General features: G+C 57.3%; 1 protein-coding gene across 1 annotated transcript; it reads right to left on the minus strand.

Moving 5' to 3' along the window:
* Positions 1-1,418: 1,418 nt before the first annotated feature.
* Positions 1,419-21,863, minus strand: LOC309684499 (adenylate cyclase type 10-like; the record flags this gene model as incomplete). Its single annotated transcript, XM_082500399.1, has 27 exons — positions 1,419-1,457; positions 2,581-2,684; positions 5,293-5,439; positions 6,117-6,295; positions 6,454-6,561; positions 6,955-7,177; positions 7,671-7,710; positions 7,935-8,273; positions 8,964-9,218; positions 10,211-10,336; positions 11,199-11,335; positions 11,890-12,173; positions 12,618-12,704; positions 13,252-13,444; positions 14,162-14,315; positions 14,937-14,989; positions 15,801-15,990; positions 16,304-16,380; positions 16,969-17,090; positions 17,205-17,396; positions 17,952-18,040; positions 18,358-18,451; positions 18,887-19,092; positions 19,843-19,986; positions 20,165-20,203; positions 21,327-21,431; positions 21,716-21,863. Coding segments are annotated over 27 exons (3,874 nt in total), but the record flags the coding sequence as incomplete, so codon positions are not given.
* Between the last annotated feature and the right edge of the window lie 18 nt (positions 21,864-21,881).

Below are 21,881 nucleotides of genomic sequence, written 5' to 3' on the forward strand. Positions count from 1 at the left end.
CCCAATCCGCATGGGTTTGTGATGAGGGATGTGGATGAGGGAAAAGCTGTGGATGTTATCTAGCTGGATTTTTGCAAAGCTTTTCACACCGTTTCCCACAGCATTCTCCTGGAGAAACTGGCTGCTCATGGCATGAACAGGTGTACTCTTTGCTGGGTAAAAATCTGGCTGGATGGCTGTGCCCAGAGAGTGGTGGTGAATGGAGTTAAATCCAGTTGGTGTCCAGTGACGAGTGGTGTCCCCCAGGGATCGGTGCTGGGGCCCGTTCTCTTTAATATCTTTATCAATGACCTGGATGAGGGGATCGAATGCACCCTCAGTAAGTTAGCAGATGACACAAAACTGGGCGGGCGTGTTGATCTGCTTGAGGGTAAGTTGGCTCCGCAGAGGGATCTGGACAGACTGGACGGATGGGCCGAGGCTAATGGTATGAGGTTCAACAAGGCCAAGTGCTGGGTCCTGCACTTGGGTTCAAACAACAACATGCAGCACTACAGGATTGGGGCGGAGTGGCTTGAAAGCTGCCCGGCAGAAAAGGATCTGGGGGTGTTGGTGGACAGCCAGCTGAATATGAGCCAGCAGTGTGCCCGGGTGGCCAAGAAGGCCAACAGCATCCTGACCTGTATCAGGAATGGTGTGGTGAGCAGGACTGGGGAAGTGATCATCCCCCTGTACTCGCCACTGGTGAGGCCCCATCTCGAGTACTGCATTCAGTTTTGAGCCCCTCTCTACAAGAAGGACATTGAGGTGTTGGAGCGTGTCCAGAGAAGGGCTACAAAGCTGGTGAGAGGTCTGGAGGACAAATCTTATGAGGAACGACTGAGGGAACTAGGGTTGTTTAGCCTGGAGAAGAGGAGGCTGAGGGGAAACCTTATCACCCTCTACAACTACCTGAAAGAAAGTTGTAGAGAGGTGGGGGCTGACCTCTTCTCCCTGGTGACAAGTGATAGGACGAGAGGAAATGGATTTAAGTGATGTCAGGGGAGGTTTCGGTTGAATATTAGGAAACATTTTTTCACTGAAAGGGATATTAAACATTGGAATAGGCTGCCCAGGGAGGTGGTGGATTCACCATCCCTGGAGGTGTTTAAAAAAAGGGTAGATGTGGTACTTAGGGACATGGTTTAGAAGTGGGTTTTGTCAGGGTAGGTTAACGGTTGGACTTGATGATCTTAAAGGTCCCTTCCAAACTCAGCAATTCTATGCTTCTATGATGCTATGAATGTTGAGAGTGTTGGGCGTCTCACCCAGCTGCCTGCACCAGAAGACCAGCAAACCAGCAGGCTTGATCACCGCCTGCTCCCTTTACATGCAGGCGAGTTGTAGCTGCCTGCTTGAGAAAACACCACAGCCTGCCAAAGCACTTCTCACAGCCGTACGCAAAGCAGCTCCCCTTTGCTCTTGTCTGAAGAACACACCAGCAAACTTCAGGATGTCTCCTCCAAAAATCAGGATCTCTGTGGACAGAGGGAAGGAAAGGGAAAGTTAGGTGGACACCTTCTTCCAGAACCCACAGACCACTCCCCTCTGCCCGGAGAGGAACAGCCGGGCCAGGGTGCACCGTGGGGCACAGCTCAAGAAAGCACCACTCCGGCCTCTCTCCCAGGCCCACAGTGGCCACAGCCCTGGTACCTGCAGAGCAGGCCGGGAGGCACGGCCTCGAGACGCCACCAAATCTCGCAAAGGGGGAGGCTGGAAGGGATCTCAGGGGTCCATCTGCTCTGATACCGCTGCTCAAGAAGGGCGGCACAGAGCCAGCTGCCCAGGACAGTGGCTAGGTCATTTTGGAGGAGCTCTAAGGAGGGAGACTCCACAACCTCCCTGGGCAACCTGCACCAGTGCTCAGTCACCCTCACAGTCAGGAAGTGTTTCCTGACTTAAAGGGGGAACCTCCTGTGTTTCAGTGCATGCCCATGGCGTGGCCTCTGGTCCAGACACTGGGCACCACCGGGAAGAGCCTGGCTCTGGCCTCTTTGCAGCCTCCCTTCAGGTTTTAGGAACATTACTCAGATCCCCCATGAGCCTTCTCTTCGCAAGGCTACACAGTCCCGGCTCTCTCAGCCTTTCCTCACAGCAGACATGCTCCAGACCCTTCATCATCTTTGAGGACTCTCCTGCTTTGCTCTACAAGCGCTGCCAAAGGGGTGGCCACAATGTGCTCACGCTCAGCTCGGAAGGGTCAAGGTTTTTCCTCTGAAAAGGGGCTCGTGGGGGGCTCACACACACACACACACACACAAAGACATGTCTGAGACAGCATCCTCAGGTCCCTCGCGTGCTGGCACTTGCTGGATGCCCACAGCCTGCTCTGGGCCTTAAGTCAGCACTGAGCCGCCTGCTTACGCCAGAGGCACAGAGGTGGCTGCTGAGAAAGCGGGTGCCTCCTCAGCCACAGTGGGGAGCAGACGGGACCTGCACTGCTCCGGAGCCACCAGTAGACCCTGGCTGTTCTCCCTGGTCCTCACAGAAAGCCCCAGACCTTGCAAGGAGGCAGGACCAGGCTGCCCAGCCCGCCTGCCTGCACCCTCCCTGAGCAGCCCCACAGCCCCACGCCAGACAGTCCTTCAGCATGGCTCTTACCCTCCAAAATGTCACACAGGTAGGAATTGAGGGTTTGCACCAGCTCATCATTGCCTCTGGGCGTGCTGCTCCTCTCAATGAATTTCTCTGTCAAAGCAGTGAAACTTGTAAGGGGGACACCCAGAAATCAGGAAACGCCAATGTGGACCAAAGGACCTGGCAGCCAGTTCCACGCTGTCCAGCCCGAGAGCCTGTAGGTGACACCTTCCCATGCCCGGCTCAGTGCTGCTGAGGTTGACCGCCCAAGATAATACACCGTGTGCCTTGTGGGCATCCCAGCAGAAGACCTCAGCAATGACAAGATGGCCACTCTGTCTGAGGGGCAGGGGCAGGCCTCCAAAGTGCCTGTGTGTCTGTGGTTGCTCCTCGCTGCTCACCCCACCTGAGATATCCGCAAAGAGCAGCACTCCGTGCACAGTCTGAGTGGCACTGCCTCTGCCCTGGGAGCTGTCACCAAGGAGAGTTGGGAGGAGAGCTGCTGTTTTCTGCAGTTCTGAGTGGTGGTAGGTCCTCTCCCAGGCAGTAGCGATCGTCAGCGCCCTGTGGCACACAGGCTTCCTCCAGAGAAGACGGCCAGGCCCAGCTGGCAGGAGGACGAGCACCTCACTGCACAGTGCGAGCCGCACAGTGAGCCTGGGGCCCCTGTGCGGGACGACTGGACCTCTGCCCTTACGGGGGGGGTCACAATCACCTGGCAGTGGCCTCCTGGCTAGGTCATCGCTTACCCGGCGGCTGACCTCCCGTGTCACAATCAGCTGGCAGGGACATCCTCCGTGTGTCACCGCCTGCTGCCCAGCTGCCACCGTTACCCAGGCTCCCTCCTCGACGCTGAGCCCCTGCCTCGGAGGCGGCCAGCGCCACCCCACTCCGCTGAGGACAGGGCCGCAGGGAGGCTCAGGCAGCGACCTCTTGCTCGCTTTGCAGCTGCTTCCCCTGTATCAGGGACCAGCTGCCTCCGGCGCAGAGAGCTCTTTGCTAGCCCTGGTCCTTCCCTCTGCGGTTAACACAGCCTGTGGCCATCTTCCCAGCAGGCTCGCTCCCTTCTTGCTCCCTTGCTCCCTCCCCAAGCCCCCAGCTGCCCCACCTCTGACAGCGCAGCCCTCCAGCTCTCCCAGCCCCGTAGGGACTGCTTGTAAAGGACCTTTCAGTAAAACTAAAAGAAGCGGTGTTGGTACAACGGGGAAAAAGACCTTAAGGCCATTTTTACAGCCAAGGGAGTGTTCAAGTGGAAATACTCAATTAGATCGTAAGCTTCTCTATATGCCAGAATGCCCACTCCCATTGTGCAGAAGAGACTTGTTGTGTAAATTAAACGCACAACTAAATTTTTTGGCACATTCTGTTCAGTTGCATATGCCTCCAGAGGCTGCTTGTAAAGCACAAATAGGGTTGTTAGTTGAGAGAAGTCAAAGTGAAGAACGGGATATTCCAGAAGAAGTACTTGTCGTGGTTTGGCCTCAGCCAGCAACAAAGAACCACGCAGCCACTCGCACAACTCCCACAGCCGTGGGAAAAATCAGCAGAAAAGGGCAAGAACTCGTGGGTTGAAATATTATCATTTAACAGAACAGTCAAAAGGAAGAAGAAAGAAAAACAATAACACCGGTAAAGGAATATAAGGCGGCGATTACAGTACCGCCGACAAAGCGCACCGACCGGACCCGCACCGCAACCCACCCCAGAGTGGCGACTGACTCCCCCTCCCCGGCTAGCTCCTTTTATAGCTGGGCATGGGTCATGTGGTATGGCATGCTTGCCTCCCCTGCCGGCTCCTTGGGGAAATTAACCCCATCCTTGCCGGAACCAGGACAGTACTGGATGCTGTCATCCCTCTGATTGGGCATCAAAAATACCTGGACAAGCAAAGAACATGACTCCGGTAAAGACTGAATTGAAACCGGCAGCTCAGCCAGAAAGAAAAGAAGCAGTATCCCATTAAATTGGAGGCTAGAAAAGGATTAGAACCTGTAATAAATTCTTTTTTAGAACATGGACTGTTACAGTACGGGATTTCAAAGACGCCTTCTTTTGTATCGCTAATGTACCTGCCAAAAAGCCATTTGTAGAATTGCAGTGCCAACATCAAAAAACACCCAAACAATTAGGAGGGTTTTTAGGAATGGCCGGATGGTGCCGTCTATGGATCCCTCATTTTGGACTCATGGCCAAAGCACTATATGCTGCTATAAAAGGACCTGAAGGCGTTCTGGAGTGGACACCTGAGTGCAGAAAAGGTTTCCATGAAATGAAAAGGAAGCTTATGGAAGTTCCTGCTCTGGGACTTCCAAATCTGAGAAAGACTTTTAGACTATACATACGTGAACGGCAGCAGGTTGCGCTAGGAGTCTTAACTCCAAAATTAGGGAGTTGGGAAGAAACTTGTGTGGTATTTTTCTAAGTAATTGGATGAAGTCAGTAAAGGTTGGCCCGCATGCTTGAGACAAGTGGCAGCTACTCTTAGGCTGATTGATTGAAGAATCTCGGAAATGAACCTTAGGTCAAGCGACTACTGTGTTTGTACCCCACGCTGTGTCCTCTCTCCTTGAAAATAAGGGGCACCATTGGATTTTCTCCAGCAGATTAGCAAAAAAATAGCCTCAGAAGGAAAGGCCTGACAACCAATGTCATAGTAAAGGAACTATTTATTGACAGAACTGCATTTGCACCCTTCTCTTTCAAGTCTATCCGAGGCTGGAGTCTGCTGCCCGATACAAGTCGGCTGCGCTGTCCGTGTTGGCCTTCATGCGCGCTGCCAGGCGGGAGTCCCTCTGTCCGCTGGAAGTGTCCTCCAGGCTGAAGAGGTCCTCCAGTAAGGAAAGGCACCAGCTCTGCCGCAGCAGCCAGGCTAGCCTCTTCCTCCTGCAACACACGAGACAATGCTGGGGCTGCAGGCTCTTGCTGAACAGTGCTACATCGGACAGGGCCGGGGGAAAGCAGTGCAACGGACAAGCCAGTTGCATCTCCACGCAGGAAAGGGAGCTGACGAAGGAGGGGCTGCCAGAGTGGAACAGGGGCAAAGACGCGCTGCCGGGGGAAGCTGAGCGCTCCACAGGGCCTGTTGGCACTAGAGCGCTAGGGGAGCCAAGCAAAGCGGGCAACCGGCAAGAAAAGGAGTGTCGTCCCCTGAGCTTCCTCGTTCTCACACCTCACCTCCACCCACTGCTCCTTCCCAGTGCCCTGGACCTGCCTCCAGAGCCCTGCCCCTCGTCAGCCTCTACTCCCTCTTTACAGCTCTCTGCTCCCAGCCACCACCAACCCCCTGCCGCAGCCACATGTGCCGGCTGACACATCCCCAGCTGCAAGCTGCTTTCAACCCAAAGGTGGGCTTAGTTCCCATGACTGCGCAGGGCGGGAAGGAGTGTGGCGCTCAGTCGGTGCCTCTTCTACCCGTCCATCACTGCCTGAGGCCTCGGTCCTGCTAAAGGCTATGCATCAGGTTAGGTGTGGCCTCAAGTCTCGGCAGGTCTGGGCCCGGGTGCCAGGGACCAGGTAGGAATCGGCTTGTCCTCCCCTGGCTTCTCAGTTCTGCTTCTCACCGGTCCTCCTGCGGAAGGGAGGAGGCTCTTCTGGCAACATAAGCGTCCCATGGCAACTTTTCCACCTGAGACTTCAGAAAGGCTCCGATGCAGGTGCGGGGGAACTGCCTGTTGAGCAGGCTCAAAGCCTCTCTGATCATTTGCTCAGCCAGCTTCGTGCATTGCAATCGACAGCAAACCTGCTCAGGAAAAGAGAAACACTCTGATCTGCTCTCGTTGCCCGAGAGACTGCAGGAGTGTGTCGGTGGCTGGAGATGCCAGGGATATCCCCTACAACTGGGGAAGGCATCCAGCTCTGTCTCCCAGGAGATCCCTCCAGGCCTCCCCGTCTCTTTACCTCCCCTTTGAGGCTGAAGAAGGTGGCCTCGTCAAAGCGGGCTATCACCCTCGCTTTCTTCTTTAAGGAGTTCCTCAGGACCTCCGCTTCATTCAGCTTCACGAGGGCCTGTGCACAAGCACACAGAGAGCAGGTGAGCATGGGTGCAGAGCCCTCAGCCAGCCTTGTCCTCCCCCACTGCCGCTGGCATCTGCCTTAAGAAGGCCTGTTTCTCCCCTTGTGCCGCCCGCCCACACACTCTCACACCAGCTCAGAGCACAGGCACCAGGGATCCTTCCGACCGCCTCCCTGCTAATGCCCCTCGTGTTAAGGGGACGGTGGCCTGTGTCTCTTGCCGCAGAAGAGGCAAACCGGAGGAAAAAGTCAGGGTCCGACCCCAGCATTGCCCTTCCAAGGCCTTCTTAAGGCATGTCCTATTGCAACGGCAAAGGTGCCCTGCCCAGAGCCAGGCGACCGAGAGGACTCCATGCACAGTGGGGACTGGCAAGCGCGGCAACTCACCATGTAGCTGTTGGAGACATGCAGGTAGGCAGCCACACACTCCAGAAGATAGTAAAAGGCTCTGGCAGCATCGCCTGTTGCCAGGTAGTGGTGAGCCAAAGGCACAAGCACCGACTCCACGATGGCTTTGCATTCACATGAGCACACACCGTGGTGCTTCCCGTCGGTCGTGCTGGGCAGCTCAATTGTCTGTTCGCCCTTTGCCAGAACTCGCTCGGCCACACTAGTCAGAGGAGAGTTCCCAGGGGAAGAAGACAGCAAAGAAGACACAGGCATCACCTAGGCTGCTCTTTCTCCCCACAGAGACGGCATCCAAAGCCCTTTGTTGCAAGCAGAGCACGAGGCCACGGGCAGGCGTGACTCCTACAGGTGCTCCTTAGGCAGGGGGAGCAAGACCAGCTGGGCTTTCTCTCACCTCCCACAGGCAAACCACCCGACTCCCTGCGGTGGCTTTGCCCCTGCAGATTTTGCAGCGCTACTCTGTAAGAACTGGAAAGCAAGGCCTGCTCCAGTGTAGCGGGAAGATCCCCTGAGGCCACAGCCTTTCTCAAGCACTTGCTCATTCCGTGGCCATCTCCTCCCAGCTCCCGCCCCACAGAAAGCCTCTTCCCTACAGTAGAGGTACCACCGGCAGCCAAATGCCAGCGCTTCCTTTGTCTCCTCTGGAGACCCTGAGCCCACTGCCTTCAAAAAGAACCAAAACCTTGCCTGCTCACCCAAAGTTCTCCTCCATGAAGTCCTGCTCTGCTGCAGCATCTGGAAAGAAAACAGGGGTTAGACACCTCCTCACGTTGCCCAGGGTCAGAGCTGCTCCCCCTCTCCCAGCAGGCTTGCAAGGACCCTTGCAAGGCTCCTGACACATTGAGGAAATTCTGCAGTGCTTGTCCTCAGCTCTTGGGCTCATCCCTAGCAGACCTACTCCCACCCGATCCCCAACACACACCCCTGGGCTCCTGCAGGGCCCGTGCTGTGCAGCATACCCCTGGTGGTGTGGGTCCTATCCCTCCTCAGCTCTTCTCCGGCGAGCACCAAGGCCTCCCAGCTGTGCGAGTCGCCCATGTCAGCGGGGTCCTGACAGCTCTCTCCCTCCTGGGTGCTGGGGACGGCCAAGCGGTGGAAGGCAACAAAGTCCCCTTGGTTGCAGCTCTTGCATTTGTGTGCATGCCGCTCCAGGAATACAGTACACTTGCGGTGCAAGTCGACCCGCTGTCTCTCAGGCCACAGCTCATAGGCAGCCTCCCGCAGCAGCAGGACACAGAAGGCCAGGACGCCAGACTGCCGCTCCATGGTCCTCGTGCTTGCAGAGGGCCTCTGCACACCTGCAAGGCAAAGGGCCTTTGCATTAGACTGCGCAGGAGCCCAGGCTTGGGGCCATCCCTGCCAGAGCACAAAAGTCTTGCCCTGCTGTGTGTCCTTGGCCACTAAGCAGCGCTGCTGCACACCAAGCCTTGCGGCACAGGGAGAAAGGGCCCAGCTTGCCTCGCTCATGCTAGCACAGCCCTGGGCACACAGTGCTCAGCTGCGCTCCAGGCAGGAGCTGGGCATGTTGCCACCAGCTAAAGCAAGCCCCGGCCAGCGCTTTCTCCCTGCTCTTGGCAAGGCAGTCCCACCCTCCTGAGCTTCCCTCTGCGCCACAGCAGAATCAAACCTGGCTAAAAGCCTGTCAAAGCCCCGGGGCACTCCGGAGGGCATCTTTGATCTGGATGCTGCAGGCGGCTGGGTGAAGATGTGAGGGACTCCACACGCCCTCCCATACCTGCGCTACAAGCAGCAAGTGCTTGCAGGCAGGGCAGCAGAGGCACTTGGGACGGCTGGTGGGAGCTGCCCTCCAGTGCAAAGCTAGTGTGCTTTGAGATGGACTTGTGAGGTCTTTGCACAGCCCGTCCCAAACAGCCATGCCTGCCTGAGCTCCAGCCACCCATCACAGGGCGGGAAGCTCACCATATGCCACGGAGCCCCACCAGGACAGAGCCGGCAGCTCCCTTGTCCACCTTACTGCTACCACGTACCGCTGTGGGCCTGCTGAGGGGTGGCTGGCCTCTCGGAAGGATCCCGCACATCTTCTGGCACCTCTGTGTTTTTCAGCCACTTGAGGATGTTGTCGCTCACCAGCATGTCCAGCAAGAAAATCATCCGGTACCTGAGGCCAGCAGGAAGGATGTGCCGCAGCAGCTGGGTGGTAAACACTGGCCCGATGACAGCCGCAAACTTCAAAACTGTCCGCTTCAGTGGCTTTAACCGATCCAGCTGAATCAGCGCAAGCTCTGTCAAAAAGAAGCAACACGTCTCTCTGGCCTGTTCCCCACGCTGAGGCTGGAGAGGCTGCAAAGTTTCAACACATGAAACAGGGTAGACTTTGGCCTCCTCTCCTCGGGACTGCACCTGCTGGGCAATCTCAAGCCAGGGTTGGCCTCTTCCATATGGCTCCACTCCCGTTGGAATCGCAGGCCACAAGGCCTGAGGAAAATGCTCAAAGGAACGCTCCCCCACCAAGGGTGGGGAGGGCAGGACCCAGCAGGTACCTGCATCCCATCATGCGCCCTACCAGATCTGGAGTAGGTTTTTGCCCAACGGAGCACACAGAGAACTTTCCCCACCTCACAGGTGGACTCAGAACTTAACTTGCCCAGGCAATACTATTCCTTTCTTTTGGCTTGCTTGGTTTTCTTTTTTTTGACAAAATGAGTGATTAGGAGGAATACTTTAGCATGACAGTTCTTCAAGGGTCGTACAAATGGCTATGGCTAGAGAGGAGGGACACTCATCGACAGCTCCCCCATCCAGCTCCCCTGGCTACGGAGGGATTTCCATGCCCATCCACCAAAAAAACCCCAATGGATTTGCTTTGGATGAAGGGCCTTGAGACCAGCGTTAGCTGGGGAACTTAAAAGGAGAATAGCAAAGTAGAGGCCACCTTCAAAGTTGAGACAGAGGCAAGTCAAAGATTTTTCCCAGCAAAGGATTTGTTTCTGTGAGAAAAGGGAGCCCCTTCAGTGTTGCACCAATACCCTTTTCTCTCCTACCTGCTGATGGAAAGCAGCCAGCAGGCTCACAGCTGGTCCACAGCCATGACAGGGAAGCGGCTGCCCGCAGCCCCAGGCCCGTTTCTGCTTGGACAGGAGCCACCTTCCCAGCAGAGCCCCCGCGCTGAGAGGGGGACTCTGCAGCGCACACATGCCCAGCCTCCCTCTAGCCGATGGCCCGCGAAGATGCCCCGCTCAGCCACGAGCCGGCAGACCGGCGCTCGGCCCCTCACCTTTCACGGTGGCGGGCAGCATAGTATTCTCCAGGTTCACGTCTGGTCTCATGATGCAGACCCTGCCATCATTCTCTGCGCTGCAGATCAAAGCTGCTGCGAGGGATGAAGCCTCGACTGCAGATGCTGGGTGGAGCAGGAGAGCACGAGTAAGACATTTTGCAAAGTCACTTGCAGCTTGCAAACATTTCAGAATTCATCTGAGATGGGACCAGTCCCACCTTACATGGTCCAGTGCAGGCGCACTGACCTGCCTGCGCTGAACGTGGTCATTAAGCAGAGAAAAGCAGTTTCCACTGCAAGAGTTTCTTTGCACAGCCCTCCCAAAGGTGTTCTGCCTTCAGAACACCTTTCCCAAACAGTCCTCCGGTCAAAGCTTCCAGAATTCCCCGGGGGCGACCGAATGCTCGGGCACAGAAAGTGGCAGCACTGCTGCCTTCACCAGCGCTCCCTCCACAGCCAGGGAAATTGCCGATGAGAATGCAAAATGTAGCGTCGACCCTGGCTCTTCCCAAGGCCAAAGCACTCTGCTGGCATTGCTCTCTCGGATGGCATTACCACCCTTTTCTTCTGTTACCAGCACCCTTGTGGGGCTTTATGCTTTTGGATTCAAGTGCCCTGGGCCTGTCCCTCACCTCAAGCTAGGGTTTGTTCTTAGATGAGCTGGCCTTTGGCCAAGGTAAATTACGCACCCATTAGAATGCCTAAGGAACACCAGAAACGCATGTGCTCTGGAACAATTTCCCCTGTGTTTGAGCCACACAAGCTCTGCCCCAAGAATTTAGGCCCCTCCAAAACACCAGAACTCGCTAGCCCCTGCTTTGGCTGTGCCAACAGCAAGGCATGCAGGAGCCCACGCCTCCACCAGACCAAGTTCAGCCCTGCTGCAAGATCCGACTCTGCCCAGATCCATGGGGGAACGGTGGAGCAAGACTGTGCCGCGGAGAAGGCGCCACAGCGACTCGGTAGGCGCAGCAAAGGTGCTTACTGATCAGGCTCTCCCAGTTGTCCTTTGCTTTTTCACCCTGCCCCTGGGTGTGGAACAGGAGCATGTTGTTGCAGCAAAGGCAGCGCAGCAGCTCCTCGCAGTAATATGGGATCCCCGAGCTTCTTTGGATCAGGAAGCTGCACAGGAGCAGACCAAGCAGTGACCAGCACAAGGAAAGGAAGGAGAAACACAATTCAGGTGGGTGGCGAGTCACTCAGGCAGAACAGGGTAGCCCGCATCGTCGTCACAGCTACACCTCCCTTTGGAAAGGGACGGTCCTCCCGCTGGCCGGGCCTTTTGGGCCCCCTGAGCCTCCAGCCTTCACTCAAGTCCGTGGGAAAAGAATTGCGGACAATGCCCAAAGCACAGAGCAGCGAGCCCTGCCTGTCCTCTCCTCAGGAGCCTAGATCCTCTCTGGCAGCAGGGTGGACCTCTGCCCCCAGGACTCTGCCTCCCTTCCTCCCTGCGCAACAGCGAAGGGCTGACACCTCCCACGCTCGGTGTCTAGGGAGTCGCCCACTCTCAGCTCACCCCTGCCAGCGTGAGGCATAACTAGCAACCCACGTGCGCTACTGGCTAGAGTCAGTGATGCTTCTCGCGGCCCTGCGCTCCCTCTCCTGGGGGACTCGTCCCCCACCGTGCTCTGCAGAGGTTCAAGCCCTCGGGAAGAGCTCACCTGCCTCCAACTTACCTCGCTAGCTCCCTGGGGATGCTGACCACTCCAAGGTCCTGGCAGACTTTCTGCACCACAGATGAAGCTTTCAGCTCATCCAGGTGCAGATAGGTGACTTTCTGGGACGTTGTGTTGTCTGCTGCGGCTTTGCAAAACCTCTCTGTTGTGGCGTAGCCCGGAGCTAAGCTCATGACCATGAAGAGGGAGACGTTTCTGAGCACGGGTGACAGGATGCTCCAGGAGGCACGGTCGATGAAATGGGCATTGTCGATGACAAATATGCCAAATTCTCCTCCAATGGTCTGAAAGAAATTGGTTGTTCTGAGAGGAATCTGCTGGATCCTCAGGTGTCTTCCGGGGGAGGAGATTTAGCCTCTGTCTCTTGAGAGGATGCTCTCAAGTCTCTCCCCAAGCCCTTCCCTGCTCAGAAGCTTACCGACTCCTCATTTCTTTGAGACTTGAGGGTCACACCTAACATCACTTGCCCTGCAGAAGGAGGGAGCTTGGGCAAAGGAGACGCAGAAGACATTGTTCCTCCTCCAGGGCACGCTTTACAGGAGGAAAGTTATTGGGTGTGTTTGTGGGGCTGCGGAGGGGCGTGGCGTTGAGGACTTTCTCAGGCCCAAAAGGGCCATGATTCAGGCACGTGGTCCTCCCGCCTGCTCACACTGCTGTGGTACAGAGCCCGCAGCCTACAAGCTTGTTTTCCTTCTCTGGTGCAGGAGGAGGGAAGGAGAAATGCTCACCTTCTCCAGCACTTTGGCCCAAGTCGAGTGCAATTCCATTTTTCTTTGATTTGCACGCATCTCGCGAACCTTGTCCGAAACGGGAAACTGGAGTCCGAAACGGAAAAGCAGAGTCAGGGAGAAACGTCGCTCCAGCCTTGGCACATCCACCCACCATGCAAGACTGCAGAGCGCACCGCCTCTGCTGGCCTCAGCACCGAGCCTCTCCCCAAGAGGGGCAGGAAGCCACGGTGGGGACTCCTCCTGGAGCCCAAAGCAAAGGCCCTCTGCTGAGGGTCTCTGGCAGAGCTGGGGCGTGCGGGTGGGATGAAGAGATGCGTCTCTGGCTGTGGGAATCTTGGGCTGGCTGGAGCACACCACTCCTGCAGTGGTGATCTCAGCACGAGGTCAGAGACAGCCTCTCTCCAATGCCACTTCCAGGGTGCAGAACAAGGTACCAAGCACTGCCAGGGACAGCGTGGGACACAAACTCCCCACAGACGGGGAGCCCCCCGGGCTCAGCAATGGGAAAGGTGTGCCATCACCCCCACGATTCCCACCCCTGAGATAAGGCAGCCTTCCCACGCAACGTCAGAGACCAAGCAAAGCTCAGGAGAAGACCTTCTCCCGAGCCAGACAGGCCTCTGGCTCTCACCTCGACAAGGAAAATGTCATTGAGGAGGCAATAGCTGCTCTCTTCGATTGTCCCTTGGAGCTTGGTCTTCAGCACGCACTGCCTCTCACTGCAGGAGTCGCAGTCCTGGAGGCCCAGGGCCCTGGCCATCAGCGTGCGGATGGCAGAGAAGGGCTGCCTCACGTTGACCTCGAGCAGTTCCATGGCAACCACCCTGCCGTGCAAAAGCAAAAGGCACTGAGATGCCACACGGCCCGACCCTTCTGAGACAAAAGGGGTGGAGATGCCCTTTGCGGGGAGCTCTTCAGCCACCCAGCTCAAAGCGCTTCCCAGAGAAGGCCAAGCTTTTCACTCCTCCCACGAGAAAGGGCAGAGAGGGCCAGTTGCTGCCAAGCCACTGGGAGAGCCGGGCCCAGACCCTGTGTCTCCGCAGCGCTGGCCCAGCTCTCGCTACATGGCCCCTGCAGAGGAACTCATGGGGCTAAGAGGCAAGGATGGAGCAAGTGTGAGTTTGCCTTTGGGCTCCCGACCCTAGCAGTCTGCCTGCCAGAGCCCAGGAAGGCTTTGCTGCCCACATGCTCTTTCTGGGAAACAGGCAGAGGGCAAGCAGGCCTTCTGAGACAGGCCACCCTGCTGTCCGTTGGGTCTGCCCTCAGATGAAAAGCACTGAGCAGGGGCTCTTTCCTTCCCTCAGCGCCTGGCCCAGAGGTGCAGGAGGAAAAGCTGTGGCTCAAGAAGCCACCTCCAACTCCCCAAAGAGGCAGAGGCGGGAGCAGAGCACGCAGGTGCTCCTAGGGAGTGTCTCCAGGAGGCTTCCTCGGGAGGCTGCAGTCCCAGGGCCAGGGGCACTGGCAGAGGGGCTGCAGTGTTCCATGGCTGTCAGGGGACGGGCAGGGGTAGTGTCCCAAAGCTACAGGTCGAAAAGCTGTACCTGTGACCAGCATCCTGGCCTAAATAGGCCAGTTCCGTAAGCAAGCGGCTCTTGCCGGAGCCCGCCGTGCCCTCAAATGCCAGGATGTTCCTTTCTCCTAAGTCCCTGTAGGCTTTCAAGCAGCTGACAAAGAGGTCCATCTCCTGCTTCCGACCTGTGAAGACAAGCAAGAAAATGAGCTGCTGGGGCCTGCTGAAAAGACGTGCCTTTTGTGGGCACCCTCCACGGCAGCTTCCCCCCCCCGCCACTGTTCTCACTTTTACCATTCCGACTCTCTTCCCCATCCCACTGTGGGGAGCCAGCGGCTCTGTGGGGTTGAGCTGCCTGCCGGGATTAACCCATAACAGCACCCAAAACATCGGGCAAGACACTGAGTGATTAAAGGCATCTCTTGTGTCCTGACACTTCCATGACTACGCTCAGGTGCTGCTAAGAAAGGAACGCTGAGGAGTCAAAGGGGGAGAACCCACCGCCAAAACTCTCCGTCAGTCTGGCACAAGGAAATCTCTTTCCTGATCCCAAAGATGGGGATCAATGCCACAGTTGAAAGCATCCTTTGTACCAGGTCTGGAGCATGGCAGGGAGCACCAGGCGCCTCACCTTGCTTTCCACCCATAAGAGATCAACCGAGTAGGGACCAAGACAGGCGGCACGTGCTTAGGGCCGCTGCAGGCAACACCATCCCTGGTCAAAGCCTCTCTCTTTCCAGCAGGGCACTAAAAGTTACCAAGAGGAAGAACCAGGGGTTCAGAAGAGCAAGGCGTTCTCCACCTACCCAGCAAGGGGACGTACTCTGATCTCTTCTTGGAAAGGCCCATGCCAAATACGCTAGAAGCAGGGGAAAACAAAACACAAGTCAGTTAGCTGGTGAGGAGCCAGGGGACACAGAGAAGTAGCCTTGCCTGGTGGCGACGGATGTGCTTCTCGGGTACCTGCTTTTCTTTCCAGCAGCGTGTTATCCTGTGCACACTCCAACCAGCCAAAGTTCAAGCTGACACGCTAGGACAGCTTCAAGCATAAAGAAGCCCAACGGCCATGGCGGGACAGGAGAACATCTCAAGAGTCCCTCACCAGAGGCCAAACCCAGAGAACTTGGAGGCACGTGAAAGAAGCAGAGGTGTGCTCTTGGCTAACAGACAGCTTTACCACGTTGGCCAAAACCACCAGGGGCCAAATCCTGCCCCAGAGGAAGAACTGAGATTTCAGCAGAAAGACATGAGGAAGGGTGTCCCGATGGTCCACGTTTCCCCGTGGGGATCAGAGTGGCGCAAAGCTGCCTGCTCGGAAGCAGCTGGGACGAGCGCCTCTTTGGGTCAGCATTACCAGGGCACAAGGTGGACAAGCACAGCGTGGAAAGCCCAGGCAAAAGCCATCTGGACAGAGCCTGCAAGGCCAGCTTGCGTCTGCCAAGAGAGACAAACCTTCCCCAATCCTGTGCTTTCCCTTCCCGCTCTCTCAGCAGCAGAAGACAGCGGGGGAGAGAGGCAAAACGCCTGCCACGCCAGAGCTGCCGACCATCTCAGCCACAGGGAAGGGAGACCAGCTTGGTCTCTCTCTGCAGAACTGCCCTTTGCTGGCCAAGGCTGCACCACCCTTGGTGCCACCACCCCCTCATGCAGCCCTCTCAGAGGACACTCACCTCTCCTTGGTCATGCCCACATATTGATAGACAGTGCCAGGCTGGCGAATGCCTTTCATCTCTCGCTCCGGCAGCTCCTTGAAGTAGTAAGGGGGCAGCCCAGAGGCGGCGTAGGTAGCTGCATCACAGGACACCAGCCCAGGGTAGTGCACCATCATCCGGGCTGCCAAGTTCACCTTCTGGCCGATGACTGCCAGAGAGAGAGCACGTGTTAGAGACAGGGAGCACGCCTTGATGGAACTGTGCCACCAGCCCTGCCACACCCTTCCAGGCCCATGGCTGCCTCACCTCCAGCACAGGCCAGCCCCCCCGCAGGCTCAGCAGAACCCAGGGGAGCAGCCGCCCACAGAGCCCATTCTCCCGCCCTGGGCCTGGACCGGCGCCACCGGGGCGTTGCTGACCGACTGCTGGGCAAGCCCTCTCCCAGCCCACCTTCCTCTTCCAGACTGCTGTGCTTAAGCAGGCCCACGCCAGCCTGCGCGCCTCAGACACACGCCTCCTACCTGTGTATTCATGCCTCAGAGGGTGGCCGATGATTCCGCAGAACACCGTCCCGCTGGTAACTGCCACAGACACTGCCCTGGCACACAGGGAAAGAGTGGGCCTTCAGCAGCGCCCCAGGCGCAGTCCTGCCCTCCCAGACTCATCCCTTCCCGCACCTGCCCTGGGCCCTTGCCTGGGCCATCAGCTGCCCTGCCCTGCAAGCATGGGTCTCGGGGACGTGGAGACTCAGGGCGCAACATCCACGGGTTGCAAGGGATAAGGGACAGGGGCAGAGCACATGCAGGGCCACAGCCCTCTCCTGAGCACAGAGGGAGGGAAGGCGGTGCCCACAAGGTCACCGCCTGCCATGACAGCAGCTTGAGACCAGGAGGCTGGGCCCCATCCCTGTTCATGGGCCAGTCGCCCAGAAGGGCCTGCCTCTGGCGCCAAGGAGCCTCTTGCCCTTGCGAGGGCTTGTTCCAGCGCCATGGCCAGCAAGCTGTGCTTGCAGGGACTCCGCCTGGCTGCCATGGGCTAAGCCCAGGGGTTGCCTGCCGCCTCTGCGGGCACTGCCTCCTTCCTCCAGGGACAAGGGAGGGCAAGCTAGAAGACACGTCTCTTTCCGGTGAGCCCACTTGCACCGTCCCAGGCAGCATGCAGCCCCCCACCCCCACCACACACTCACTCTGTTTCATCGAGCATGGTGGAGCATGAGTTGAGGATCTGAATAGCACTCTGCAAGGCGTGAGTGCTCTCGTAGGGCAGCTTTTTTCCAGCGAGTCCAAACACACAGAGGAAGGTGCAGCCCTGCCAAGGACAGATGCAGCACATCTTGCTAATATGCCGAAGAGGGAGTCCCTCCCTCCTTCTCACTGGCCACCTTCTCAGGGCTGGGGGAGATGATTGTTCCCCCACACTCACTTTATCACACAGGAGGACTTTGTTGATCTCGCCATTGTGAGGATAGAGGATTTCCAGCATCATCCTGCTGGCATTGTTGAGGGTCTCGGCGAGAGAAGCTATTTTGATATCTGCACGAAGCTGCAGCTGGATGAAGAGGATGGTGACAGGCCGTAGCTCAGAGAACAGGCCCAGTGGCACTCTGTCATCAAGCTGGAAGGCAAGAGCACGATGGCTTCACCAGCCTGCTCTCCTGGGGTCTTACTGCCCACCCCAGACAGCGAGGGAGAGCAGGCGTCCTGGCAATAGCAGGGACTGCAGAGGAAGGGCTAAATCCTCCTCTCGGTGCAAATGGCAGGCAGGCTGCCCAACCGCCGGCAGGCAGTTACCAAATCATAACACTAACGACAAAGGAGAGAAAGGTGCTCCGCTAACACCCCATCTTGGGACAGGTACAGGCATGAGGGGAGACCCTCGGGGATGCTCTAGGGACTTCAGTGGAATCTCCCCTTTATCCCACCCTCATGGCCCCAGCACACCCAGAACCACACCCACGGAAAAGACAAGTCCGCCTCCCGCCACCCATGTCTCTCTGAGGACAAAGCCAACAATGGTGCAGCACAGGTGGCCCTCAGCTCTGTCCCCCCGCCTTGTCGTCTCAGGGTGCGTTTTCTTTTCTTTCTCTGTTCCCGTGAGAACTCCGTCTCTGCAGTGCACCACTTATGCCCTCCAAAAATGCAGCCCCCAGCAGCGGTGGCCTTGCCGTACCTTCCTGAGAGCAACTTCTGGGATGTACTTCCTAAGCACCTCCTCCGCATTAGGATCATCAGGCAAGACAAGAGCAGGACTCATGGTGCCTGAGGAGAGAAAATGCAGGTGGTCCCTGGGAGGATGGGACTACGAGCTGTTGCAAAGCGGGGGATGGCACAAGAAACGGGGGAGAAAGCGTCTTCTGCCTTTGCTCATGCTGCCACCTCCAGATGCTCAGGGACGAGCTGTCCCCTGGAAGGAGGAGGCAGCAGCAGCCACTGCCCCAGCTGATGCACAGGAGGCCCAAAAGCAGGAGTGCTAACTGAAAGGGGGAAGAGGGAGGAGGTGGTCCCTCTCTGGCCCCTGAAGCAGCCAGGCCCAACCTGTCTGGCATTTCACAGAACAAGGTGAAGCGGGCACTCACCTCCCCTTTCCGAGCGGTGGCTCATTGGGTCTTGCACAAGGTTGTGTAAAACATCTTGGCATTCTGACCAAGGCATCTCATCCATGCCCGTAACCTGAAGACACACAGAATGAAAGCACTGCCACTGGCCTCCCCAGGAGTCCCAGGGGACAGAGCCTGCCCTCCACCCTTGCTGCCTGGAAAAGGGGAGAACAAGCCTGCCTGGATGGATGGGACAGCGGTCTTCCTCAGGAGTACCGGAGCTGGGCAGGCATTATCCAAGCATCCCCCAGATGTCAACAACAGCTCCATGTCCCACAGAGGACATTGCCCATGTTGGCAAAAACCCTTCCCATGCCTCCCGACCCCTCAAACCAAGCAAGCACAGCCCACAGTTTTCCCTGAGATGGAAGGACTAGAGCTTCAGCTGCCTGCCCGCTTTCCAAGCTACAACTCTCCCCATTCAGCTCCTCGGCCTTCTGACATCTCCCTCCTTCATGGCCAGGGCCGGCTCCTCAGAATGGCTCAAGAGGCCGTCCCATGTGCCTACCTTCACAGCTCTTTCGCCTGACAGACGCCTTTTCCTGAGCCGGTGCTGCTCACAACGCTCCCAGGAGGTGGCGGAGAGGATAACATCACCTGCACCTGCAAGCTGTTCAGCCTCACGGACTTCAGCCAGGGAATGGCCACCAATGCAGAAGTACTGCTGACTCTCGTTGCCGAAAACGATGAGGCTCATGGGCCCTGCAGTGATCCCTGGTGAGGGAGCGAGGGAGAAGCAGAACTGACACAGGGAACATTTGCAACTCTACAGCCCCCAGCACCTCAGCTGTTCAGAAGCTAATCGGAGGCCCAGCAGGGAGACGGGCAGTATGGAGAGCAACAGCACCCTCCGTCCCACGCGGGGGGATATGGACACAGCTCCCTGAAACGCCTGTCTCGAAATAGACAAAGGCAGTCGACATACACAACATGTTGAGAGTGCTGGGCGTCTCACCCAGCTGCCTGCACCAGAAGACCAGCAAACCAGTGGGCTTGATCACCGCCTGCTCCCTCTACATGCAGGTGAGTTGTAGCTGTCTGCTTGAGAAAACACCACAGCCTGCCAAAGCCCTTCTCACAGCCGTACGCAAAGCAGCGCCCCTTTGCTCTTTGTGAAAGGCAGGGGAGAACCCAGCAGGGGAAAGGATGCAAAGCTACCCCCACCTGAAAAAATGAAAATACAATAATCACCTCCCGCAGACATCTGTGCTAAAACACACATTCAAAGACCCTAATCCTTGATCTGACACCCGCTCTACCTTTAAGCTGCCTCTGCATCTGCAGACACAGACGCACGCAAACACAGCAGTACCCGCTCTGACTACCGTTTGCCCCTTCAATGCTCCCACGAGATGCTTTCCTTTGGCACTCGCCCCAGTAGGGATTCCCGTGTTCCCTGCTGGTGAGAAGCACCCTGTTGCACGAGAGAGTGCCATGGATCTGCATCTGGCCCAGCGCCCATACCTATCTTCAGTTGGACCGTCTGACCCACGTCCGTGTTACGCTTCCCATACTTCTTCCGGATCTGCTGGGTACATTGCAGCACCAGGCTGATGGTCTTAGCCAGCTCCTGGGGTGCTGTTCTCCACAGCACCAGCACAGCATCTCCTGGGAAAGGGACGGGAAGGCAAAGGCTCTGCTGACACAGGTGGCAGGTGTCCCTGCTCAGTGGCAGGGACAGCAGAAATCAGCCCACGTGCGGAGGAAGATGGGCTTGTGGGTGGCTGCCACAAGAGGCAAAGGCAGCAGATCAGTGCACGTGGGCATTGTCGTCCAAAGAACATACCAGCAAACTTCAGGATGTCTCCTCCAAAAATCAGGATCTCTGTGGACAGAGGGAAGGAAAGGGAAAGTTAGGTGGACACCTTCTTCCAGAACCCACAGACCACGCCCCTCTGCCCGGAGAGGAACAGCCGGGCCAGGGTGCACCGTGGGGCACAGCTCAGGAAAGCACCACTCCGGCCTCTCTCCCAGGCTCACAGTGGCCACAGCCCTGGTACCCGCAGAGCAGGCAGGGAGGCAGGGCTTCAAGATGCCCCCAAATCTCGCAAAGGTGGAGGCTAGAAGGGACCTCTGGGGTCCATCTGTTTCGACACCGCTGCTCAAGAAGGGCGGCACAGAGCCAGCTGCCCAGGACAGTGGCTAGATCGTTTTGGAGGAGCTCTAAGGAGGGAGACTCCACAACCTCCCTGGGCAACCTGCACCAGTGCTCAGTCACCCTCACAGTCAGGAAGTGTTTCCTGACTTAAAGGGGGAACCTCCTGTGTTTCAGTGAGTGCCCATGGCGTGGCCTCTGGTCCAGACACTGGGCACCACCGGGAAGAGCCTGGCTCTGGCCTCTTTGCAGCCTCCCTTCAGGTTTTAGGAACATTACTCAGATCCCCCATGAGCCTTCTCTTCGCAAGGCTACACAGTCCCAGCTCTCTCAGCCTTTCCTCACAGCAGACATGCTCCAGACCCTTCATCATCTTTGAGGACTCTCCTGCTTTGCTCTACAAGCGCTGCCAAAGGGGTGGCTACAATGTGCTCACGCTCAGCTCAGAAGGGTCAAGGTTTTCCCTCTGAAAAGGGGCTCGTGGGGGGCTCACACACACACACACACACACAAAGACATGTCTGAGACAGCATCCTCAGGTCCCTCGCGTGCTGGCACTTGCTGGATGCCCACAGCCTGCTCTGGGCCCTAAGGCAGCACTGAGCCGGCTGCTCATGCTAGAGGCACAGAGGGGGCTGCTGAGAAAGCGGGTGCCTCCTTAGCCACAGTGGGGAGCAGACGGGACCTGCACTGCTCCTGAGCCACCAGTAGACCCTGGCTGTTCTCCCTGGTCCTCACAGAAAGCCCCAGACCTTGCAAGGAGGCAGGACAGGGCTGCCCAGCCCGTCTGCCTGCACTTTCCCTGAGCCGCCCCACAGCCCCACGCCAGAGAGTCCTGCAGCATGACTCTTACCCTCCAAAATGTCACACAGGTAGGAATTGAGGGTTTGCGCCAGCTCAGCAGTGCCTCTGTGGGCGCCGCTCCTCTCAATGAATTTCTCTGTCAAAGCAGTGAAACCTGTAAGGGGGACACCTAGAAATCAGGAAACGCCAATGTGGGCCAAAGGACCTGGCAGCCAGTTCCACGCTGTCCAGCCCGAGAGCCTGTAGGTGACACCTTCCCATGCCCGGCTTGGTGCTGCTGGCAGCAGTGGTTGACCGCCCAAGATAACCCATCATGCGCTCTGTGGGCGTCCCAGCAGAAGACTTCAGCAGTGACAAGATGGCCACTCTGTCTGAGGGGCAGGGGCAGGCCTCCAAAGGGCCTGTGCGTCCGTGGTTGCTCCTCGCTGCTCACCCCACCTGAGATATCCGCAAAGAGCAGCACTCCGTGCACAGTCTGAGTGGCACTTCTCACAAGGAAGCCGTCACCAAGGAGAGCGGGGAGGAGAGCTGCTGCTTTCTGCAGGTCTGAGTGGCAGTAGGTCCTCTCCCAGGCAGAAGCCATCATCAGCGCCCTGTGGCACAC

This window comes from Vanellus vanellus (genome assembly GCF_965231255.1).
Source record: "Vanellus vanellus genome assembly, contig: HAP1_SCAFFOLD_380, whole genome shotgun sequence".
NCBI classification, from domain to species: Eukaryota; Metazoa; Chordata; class Aves; order Charadriiformes; family Charadriidae; genus Vanellus; species Vanellus vanellus.